General features: G+C 43.7%; 1 protein-coding gene across 2 annotated transcripts; it reads right to left on the reverse strand.

The window, feature by feature from the left end:
• Positions 1–7,475: 7,475 nt before the first annotated feature.
• Positions 7,476–9,193, reverse strand: LOC132615803 (monothiol glutaredoxin-S2-like). Of its 2 annotated transcripts, none has more exons than XM_060330397.1 (2): positions 8,022–9,193; positions 7,476–7,671 (listed from the first exon to the last, which is right to left on the reverse strand). In XM_060330397.1, exon 1 carries the CDS (start codon positions 9,048–9,050, stop codon positions 8,760–8,762), a length of 291 nt encoding a protein of 96 aa, XP_060186380.1. In that variant the 5' UTR covers positions 9,051–9,193; the 3' UTR covers positions 7,476–7,671; positions 8,022–8,759. The 2 variants fall into 2 exon arrangements, with proteins under 2 accessions (XP_060186380.1, XP_060186379.1); XM_060330396.1 differs by having other exon boundaries at positions 8,017–9,193.
• Positions 9,194–10,296: the final 1,103 nt, after the last annotated feature.

Genomic DNA, 10,296 nt, shown 5'->3' on the forward strand with positions numbered 1-10,296 from the left:
CACCAGTCGCGGCCCACGGGGCTAGGTCGTGACAACAGGTGTGCCACCGGAAGAAACAACTCACAAGCTCAGCTTAGATGGGAGGTTTCCCCCGGTGAAGTAGAAGAGAAGGCCTATGGCAGAGGCAAAACAAACCTTCGTAAAGGATGAGGTAACGAAGCTTTTAAAAATAGGCTCTATTTAGGAGGTAAAATACCTAGACTGGCTAGCTAACGTAGTAGTGGTGCCGAAAAAAGGTAAGAAATTTCGAATGTGCGTTGATTATAAGGATCTGAACAAAGCATGCCTGAAGGATTCATTTCCGTTGCCTCACATCGATAGAATGATCGATGCGACGGCCGGGCATGAGATGTTAAGTTTTCTCGATGCTTACTCCGGGTATAACTAAATCCGGATGCACCCGGAGGATCAAGAGAAAACATCCTTTATTACCCGATATGGGACTTACTGCTATAATGTCATGCCTTTTGGATTAAAAAATGTCGGTGCAACTTACCAACGCCTAGTTAATGGAATGTTCGAAGAACAAATAGGGAAAACAATAGAAGTTTATATTGACGACATGGTGGTCAAGTCCCTGGAAACAGAGGACCGTTTAAAGCATTTGCAGGAAACCTTCGATGTACTCCGCAAGTATAACATGAAGCTCAACCCGGAAAAATGTGCCTTCGGTGTCCGTTCTGGTAAATTTTTGGGTTTTATGGTGTCAAACCAGGGGATTGAAATCAACCCGGACAAGATCAAAGCCATCGAGGATATTGAGGTGGTGAATAACGTCAAAGGAGTACAGGGGCTCACCAGAAGGATAGCGGTGCTGAGTCGTTTCATATCAAGGTCCTCGGACAAGAGTCACCGCTTTTTCTCCTTACTGAGAAAGAAAAACGACTTCGTTTGGACACCGGAGTGTCAAAGAGCTTTACAAGAATTAAAAGGGTACTTGTCCAGCCCACCGCTATTATACACACCAAAACCGGACGAGCAGTTTTTTCTCTACCTTGCTGTTTCCGAGGTAGCGGTAAGTGGTGTTTTGGTCCGAGAAGAATCAGGTACGCAATTCCCTATATATTATGTGAGTAGAACTTTGGGAGATGCGGAGACCCGTTATCCCCACTTGAAAAAATTGGCATTGGCATTGGTAAGTGCTTCTAGAAAGCTCAAACCTTACTTTCAATGCTATCTGATATGTGTAGTGACTACTTACCCCCTAAAAAACATCATGCACAAACCGGAATTATCGGGTAGACTAACTAAATGGGCCGTAGAAATTAGCGGATATGATATCGAATACAAGCCTCGGATGGCCATCAAGTCCCAGATCTTGGCCGATTTTGTGGTGGACTTTACCCTGGCTATGGTCCCCGAGGTTGAGAAAGAACTTCTGCTAACCTTAGGGAAATCTTCGGGTATTTGGTCGCTACACACTGACGGAGCCTCGAACCTCAAAGGTTCCGGGCTAGGAATCATCCTTAGAACCCCGGCCGGAGATGCCGTTCGACAATCCATTAGAACTGTTAAATTGACTAACAATGAAGCTGAGTATGAGGCTATGATTGCATGTTTGGAATTGACCCGGAGTATGGGGGCCGAAATAATCAAGGCAAAGTGCGATTCTCTTTTGGTCGTTAACCAGGTGACTGGCGTCTTCGAGGTCAAGGACGAACGGATGCAAAGGTATCTGGAAAAAATCCAAGTGATACTACACCGGTTTAAAGAATGGACCATGCAGCACGTACCGAGGGAGCAGAACAACGAAGCCGATGCATTGGCCAATTTAGGATCTTCAGTCGAAGGGGAAGAAATCAACCCCGGGACTACGGTGCACTTGATGAATTCAGAAATAGAAAACGGACATGCCGAAATAAACACAATGGGTTTAACTTGGGATTGGCGCAACAAATACGTCGACTACTTGCGAGATGGAAAGCTCCCGAGTGACCGAAAAGAATCACGATCACTAAGGACAAAAGCTGCGCATTTCTGGTTGGTAGACGACGAATTGTACCAACGGTCTTTCTTCGGACCCCTGGCCAAGTGTTTGGGTCCCGGAGAAACGGAGTATGTGATGAGAGAAGTTCATGAGGGGACCTGCGGCAACCACTCCGGCGCTGAAGCCTTGATTCGAAAAATTGTCAGAGCCGGTTACTACTGGAACCGGATGAAGGAAGATTCGAAAAATTTTGTTCGAAAATGTGACGGATGTCAAAGACATGCCCCGATGATTCATCAGCCCAGAGAGTTGCTGCATTCGGTGGTGTCACCCTGGCCTTTCATGAAGTGGGGAATGGACATTGTTGGTCCACTGCCATGGGCACCAGGTAAAGCCCGTTTTATTTTGTTTATGACTGACTATTTCTCCAAATGGGTTGAAGCGCAGGCCTTCAAAAAATTAGAGAGAAGGAAGTCATTGACTTCATATGGGACCACATCATTTGTCGTTTCGGCATCCCGACCGAGATAACTTGTGATAATGGTCCTCAGTTCGTGGGCGGCAAAGTTAATGATTTTCTCGAAGGGTTGAAGATCAAGAAAATCGTATCAACTCCATACCACCCGTGTACGAACGAACAGGTGGAATCCACGAATAAAACAATAATTCAAAATCTGAGGAAAAGACTTGAAGCGTCAAAGCATCACTGGAGGGAAATACTACCGGAGGTATTGTGGGCTTACAGAACCACATCGAAATAAAGCACGGGGAAACACCTTTCTCGTTGGTCTATGGGGCCGAAGCCCTCATTCCCGTAGAAGTTAGTGAACCGAGTCTCTGGTTCAGGTATAGTACCGAAGAGTCAAACGAGAAGGCCATGGCCGTAAAACTCGATCTCACGGATGAACTTCGCAAAAAAGCGTTGGTCCGTATTGTAGCCCAGAAGCAGAGAATAGAAAGGTACTATAATCGGAGAGCCAATTTTCGACATTTCCAAGTTGGGGACTTGGTGCTTCGGAAAGTTACCTTGAACACCAAGAATCCCAACGAAGGAAAACTGGGTCCGAACAGGGAAGGACCGTACAAGATAACCGAGGTAACGGGCAAAGGATCGTATCAGCTGGAATCCATGGACGGACAACGGTTGCGCAATAACTGGAATGTGGCTCATTTGACGAGATACTACTGCTAAGGTATGGACACCTCGTGTTTTACTATTAACCCTTTTTTTTGCAGGATGTCAAGTACCGGATAAATTTAGAATCTAGGTCTGAAAACACGTGTTGCACTCTTTTCCTTAGTACGGTTTTGTCCCAAAATGGGTTTTCCGACAAGGTTTTTAATGAGGCAACAAGTACAACGTGTTACTTGACAAAGACAAGGACAAACGCCCGGAAACTCGGGGTCACGGCCTACGAGTGGGACCTTAATAGCGCTTGCCCGATCTTGCAGCTCGGATAAGCACTAGGGGACTATTATACCCATATCGAGGTTTACCCCAGTTAGTGGAAAACGGCGGAGCTCAACAAATCAAAACCGTACCTTCTATATTAGGTTTCGATATAAGGACCAAACGATCAGAATGAATCGTGATCCTTCGAGACTTCCACCATTCATACTCCACAGCAATCGTAGTATGAGCCTCGACAGCCTCCACACTCTTAAGGGCTTCTGTCAAATCGGCCTCAGCCTGGTCTTGTTTTGCCACCAGTTCATCCCGCTCTTCCTCGAAGACCCTTTGGACTTGAGTGGCCGACTCGAGCTCGGCCTTGAGAAGGTCATTAGCATCGGTCGTCTCCTCGAGTTCGGTTTTCATCTCATCACATATCCGGGCCCTGTCCTATGCTTTCTGCTCAAACACCCTCATCCGCTCTTTGTACTTGGCACTCTCAGATTGGAGCAGCCGATGCCTTTCGGCCATGCTCGTGGCATCAGACTTGACCGAGTCCAGCTCCCCCCGGAGTTGAGAGATGGTGGTTTCGAGCTCACTAAGCCTTGAGGAAAAACGAGTGTTGTCCTGGCTAAGGCCGACTTTGTCCGCTTTTAGAAGCCAGTTCTTTCGACCATCTCGGCCAGCTCATCCTTTAATCGAAGGTTTTTGGCCTTTGTCGAGTCGAGCTCGGGTTGGAGGTTGGAAAGAGTAACTGCTCGGTTCAACTCATCCTCCTTCACCCGCAAAAGGTGTTGAAACTTCTCCGTTTCTCGACCTTGGGCATCCAGCTGGCCCTTGAGATCGTCAACCTCTTGCTGAGCACGGACGAAGGCTTCATTAACAAGCACCACACTCTGCAAAAGAAGCAAGTTATAACTCGGATAAACGAGAAACTAAAATTCTCAATGAATTATGCAAAGGATGGTTGATAAACTTACTCGATTGCCCGCGTGCATGCCCTCGTTAATGAGACACTGCCAGGGGACTCCGTTCATCTTCCGTTTGTCCGAGTTCGAGACAAGGGGCCTCAGGTATCTTGCCACACCCACGACAAGAAGCTGCAGTCCTCGGGGACAGTAGCAGATCTTGTCCTCCTAGGTTCCACACTCGGGGCCGGAAAGATGGGCACCAAGCTATCCCTAGCACCGATCTCGATGGACCGGATAGCCGCCCTCGTGACCCGAGGAATAGGGAGATGTCCAAAATCGACAGCTTCCCCGGTAGCAGGAAGAGTATCCGAGAATATGTCATCAAAATCATCCGACCTTGAAGCCGGACTTGGAGAACTCGGACCAGCCTCAGCAGCTTCGGTAAAGGCAGGGATCTCCGAAGTTGCAGTAGTCTCATAATCGGGCAGTGGACCAACATCCGTTGGAACTTCGGTCTCGAGGACCGGCTTAGTCCTTTGACCGGCTTCGGCAGCAGGTGCCTTCCTGGACCTTCTTGTCCTTTGCAGGGGGGTTTCTTCGGATGAAGCATCACCTGAAATATCAACGAATTCAATCGACCTTAGAGGAGTCGGGTAATGAATTTCTTCCCCACCTGTGTGTAATGCCGGAGCTAAAGGTCCTTCCCCGGCTGAAGGAAGTGATGAAATGGTGATACCCTCCTCCGAAATAGAAGCAATGGAAGGGGCCACACCGATCCTCCGAACGAGGAGCTCGGGCTCTTATTCATCTCTTAAAGTCCAAACGACGCTCCTCGCCCTCTTCTTCGGTTTCTGCCCTTTGTCCGAGGGCTTTTTTCTCTTATTGGCGGCAGCAATGATACAGGATGTACCCGCTGAGTCGAACTCGGGTGCCAACGTAGCGGGTTCAGCTACTAATTCTGGTCTCGGGTCCACCGAGCCATTGGGTAAACTTGAAAGCCGAAGATGTTACACAAAGGAGAGGTAGAAAATGCCATGAATATCGATAGAAGCAAAGTATTACCTTGGGTTTGAGAGACCCATTGGCCACGCGACAGGAGTCCCCATGTCCGAGCTTCGTGGGTATGTTGGTTGAGGAGAGCATTAACCCATTCGTTGATGTTCCGGACAGCCGGAGGTATCTAACCCACGACTGGTATAGAGAAGAGGACAAGTAGTGAGAATGTGGAAGAACTAGTGTTTGACAAAGCATTCAAAAGCAATTATTAAAAGAACTGAGACTTACGATTATCATTCCACCTCTCCGGAAAGGGCATGTAGTTGTCCGGAATAATGTTCGTGGCCCTCACCCGGACATAACGCTCCAACCAGCCCCGGTCTCTATCTTCGTCCATTTTTGAAAAAATTGGATTCCGGCTTCGCTTAGCGAGTTTTATTACACCACCCCGAAACAACCTCGGGGAGTATAACCGTATGAAGTGGGCCAGCGTGAACTCCTTTTTCGTATTATTGGCCAACAGCCGGAGGCAGGCCACGGTCCTCGAGACAATCGGACCAATCTGGGCCAGGGTTACATTATAAGTCTGGCACATATCTAAAATGACCGGATCGATCGGGGGGTCGAGCTTGAGGGTGAAAGGATAAGTATAAACATACAAGAAGCCCTCCCGATAGTCGGTGACTGATTCATCTAGTCCGGCGGCAAAAACTTGAACCGGACGGTTATCCCATCCGCAATCAGCCCGAACTAAATCGAGTTTGTCCTCAGTAATGGACGAGGGATACCGCCTTACATCGAACCCTCTATCAGAAACCAGAGAAGGTTTCTCGGCCTCGAAATCTTTGTTGTGGTTAGGTTTGGACGGTACAATGTCCGAAGCAGTGGGTTCGAAAGCGATCTTCCCCTTGGGTTGAGAAATTGGCTCGGTTCCTTGAGAAGAAACCGAGGGAACATCATGGGAGGTGGTTTCAGTGTTAGCAGACATTTGGAGGTTATGAAAAAAGAGATTTGGCAAATTCGAAGGGGAAGTTAAAAAATAGGAGTGAGGGAACAGTCTAGAAAGAATTCAAAATGGTAAAAAGTAAGAAGAAGCAGCAGCAACACACTCTAAACAAAAACAGCTAGTGAAGAAGTTGGCAGAGTTGTTTCCTTTCACGTAATATAAGCGATGAATCAAAGGGGATAAACGGTTGAATCAACAACAAACTCGAGATGGAGGATGATTAGAGGTGACGAAATGAAGAGAAAATAAAGTGAAGGGAAGAAATAAAATGGAGGAAAATGAAATGAAGGCATGAAATGGAAGAATGAAGTGGTGGAAGGCGTTATATAGATACGGGATCTAGGTGGTTACAGATCCCAGCCAATCGGGCAATGCCACGTGTCCCATAATTAATAAGAAGTGACTTGAAACGACGTGCGTTACGGCGGTTGTCAGTGCTGACCATCTGGGATGAAACACATAGCCGATGACAGAGGAACGTGATGCAACTGTTCCCGCCAAAATAAAAAGATAACGACGAACAAATGGAGCCACCGGTTTCTTGACTCATCCACTTTCCGTTACTCCGATAAAACTACGGTCCGGAAAGTGTGGGGACTATCTGTATACTGTAAAAATTGGATATATGCTAGACCGGTAAGACCGGAGACCGAGGGAAGAAAGAAACGAGCACGAGCATGAAGACTTTCTTTTGAGACCGGAGGAGTGCTTGATCCGAAGAAGGCGAAAGACATCGTTTGGTCCGGTTTCTCCATAGCCGAGTTGATCGTGGCCGTTGGCCCGGTTGATCGTGGTTGTTGGTCCGGTTGATCGTGGCCGTTGGTCCGGTTGATCCGTTACACAATTGCCACACGTCAATACCGTGCTACCACATTGTACTGTCAACCGTACGGGTGTCAGACCGTACGACCCAACCTTATCCTTTTTAGAGTTTTTCTTTATTCAAAAGGGCTTTATGTTGTATGAGGCTCATAAGGCAAAGCTATAAATAGGAGGCATTGCTTTAGTTTCAGGGGTTGGCTTCTTGAGTTCTTGAACCTTGTAATAGCAAAATATATAAAATCTTCCTCTCTCATTCTCTGATTTTGGTCCAGATTCAGTGTTTTGTTCTTTAGCTTTATTTGATTAACAATATTCATATATCATTAAATACATATATTTAGTGCGAACCATCGATTATTATCCACTTCTTCTTAGCATATCCATATATCTTTTTTCAACCAAATAGATTAAAGCTCAACCACATATCCTATACCTCACTAATAAATTTAATTGATTACCCAAATTCGGGGTAAACAATATTAAAAAAGAAAGTGATGGGTGAGCAATTCTAATTTAGCCCAAATTTTGGCTGATGGAGCATATTAGTGCTGCTTTTTTTAATTCTCTTCTTCTTACATTGAATATCTCTTTGTATGATGTTCCCTAATCCTCCGTATCCCTGCAATCCAATATCAAATTTTTTAGAATGAATTTCCCATCTATAAGAAACTAACTGTTTTAGTATTAGCTGGATGTGTTGAATAGACTTAAAAAATGTGAAGGGGCAAAATAAGAAGTTTGTAAATTTTGTCATAGAATACCACATACCATGATCCAACTATCATATTCATGGTTATATATCAAACAATAAATATTATATATAATTTGTGTCAACTTTGAATCTGGACCAAAAATTCACGGTGGTTATCGTAAAAGAGCAATTCGGAGATAGAATGCTAGGATTTTTGTCTTTTCTGTTTTAACAAAATTTCACCAAAAACAAAAAAAAACTCTCTCCGTTTACCTTACTTCCTATCCGCACCAGTCAAATCCGCAGTTTTCTTCTTCCAATTATCTCTCCTGCAAAAATCTCATTCTTCTGCAAAATTACAGAATAAAAAAACACTTTCTTTTCCTTGATTAGCTTCTTTTATCATTTCTATAAATCCAAAGAGTTAAAAAAGAAAATTCTGTAGTAGCACCACCCATGCATACCAAAGGAAATTCAAAAAACCCAAATATCATACTCAAAGACGGAGGCCGGAGAAATGTTCAAAATAAAGTATAAAATTAAATTCATAATTAATACTCAACTAAAGAGCAAGAATCTACACATAGAAATCTCAGGAATGGCAGAGAAAATGGCAGTGTAAAGGTTATTGCAAACAATCTAGGTAATAACCTTTGGAAGTCATACAGATCTCCAATGGACAATCCAGACGTTGGTTGCTTATGTTTCGGCATACTTTTGGGCTTTTAAATCAGTCATGTGACTTTGGGGATTAGTAACGGGTATTACCTATTATGGTGGTGCAATTATGTAGAGAATTAATGAGGTATTTTTTGAGATTTTTAAAATATCATATAAATTAAAATAAAAGGGATAAAATGAAAAAAAAAAAAAGATAAATAGAAATACTGGTCATAGAAAGGTGTCGCATCACTTTTTCTATGCCTAACTTTATATTATATATAAATATAGATTTAACTCCTAGCTAGACTTGCTAGGTAGTCATTATTAATATTATTTTCTATACCCAAATGGCACTAGCCCTTGAACAACTGTTTGAGCTGGCCCCTCACATTAAGGCTCATGATCTCATTTGCACCACCAACAAACTCATTCCCTATAAAAATTGCTGGCACACTTGGCTGACACCCTAGTTCAATCAATGCCTTCTCAATTTGTTTCCCATTTGAAAGTTTATCGAGCTCGTAAATTGTAGGGTTTATACCAAAACTACAGAATAGGGTTGTGATGCTATGAGAAATGCAACAACTACTCTTTGTGAAGATCACCACTGGACTTGCTGCTCCCAACTTCATCACCATATCCATTTTTAAATAACTTCAACAAATTAAATAATGAGTTGGCCAAATGCCACGATATGTATATATCTTTTAGTGAAGAGGAAAGAAGTTGAAGGCTAAAGATTTGTGAAGTGAATTTCAGGCTTGATTTGTTGTTGAGAAAGTTGAACCTTCCATGAAGCTATATATAGAGGCTATATGTAGAGGCATTATATCTAAGATTACTCATGATCGCTTGTATGATAAGGCCATAACATGCTCAAGCTGGAAAAAAAAAAGAATATAATATATCACCTTTAAATATTCCCCGAATTAACATATACATGTCACTAGCTAAAGCTCATCTTATGTCGATCTTTGTGTTTTCTGTTCATTTTTAGTTTTTGCTTTCTTGGTTGAGGAAAAAAGTCTAGCCTTTTAGTGGAACCTTACTTTTAATTTGAGAACAAAGTGAAATCTTTTCAGAATATATCCTCATAGACGTGTTGTTGAAATCAGGTCCACATTTCAATCCGTACCATAGTGAAATTTTTAGTGGTTGATAATGTTTACCCCGGATTTGGATAATCAATTAAAATTGTAAGTGAGGTATAGGATATGTGGCTATATCTTGTGCTTGTTTGATAAAGAGAAGAAATATATGAATATGCTATAAAGGAGCAATTGATGATCAATGGTTTGCTATGCACTCGTGTATCTATTAATACATATACGGTATTTGATTTAGGAAACGTAAGAATTAAGCACAATAAATATAGATCGAATCTGATATATTGAGAGGGAGATTTGTATATTTTGCTATTACAAGAGTTTTTGGTAATGTAGAAGCCAACCCTCTAAAAGGAGGACAATGCCCCTTATTTATAGTATTGCCCCATGGGCTTCATACAACATAAAAAATAATAGAATAAAGAAAAAGTTCTGAGTTGGATTAGGTTGGATTAGGTAGATCGTACGGTCTGACACCCGTACGATTGGCAGTTGAACACAGCAGGACGTCATCGACGCATGGCAACCGCGCAACGGATCTCCCGGACCACCGGCCACGATCAAACGGACATACGGCCTCGAACAACCGGTCATGGAAGAACCGGACCAAATGACGCCCTTCCTTTGCTCCGGTCCAAGCGTTTCCCCGGTTCAGAATGGGAGCCTTCATGCACGTTCTTGTCCCTTTCTTCCCTCGGCCTTCGGTCTCACCAGTTTAACGTATACCCGGTTTTACCGTATACAGATAGTCCCCACACTTCCTTGATCGTAGATTTCTCGGAGT

This window comes from Lycium barbarum, chromosome 10 (genome assembly GCF_019175385.1).
Source record: "Lycium barbarum isolate Lr01 chromosome 10, ASM1917538v2, whole genome shotgun sequence".
NCBI lineage: Eukaryota > Viridiplantae > Streptophyta > Magnoliopsida > Solanales > Solanaceae > Lycium > Lycium barbarum.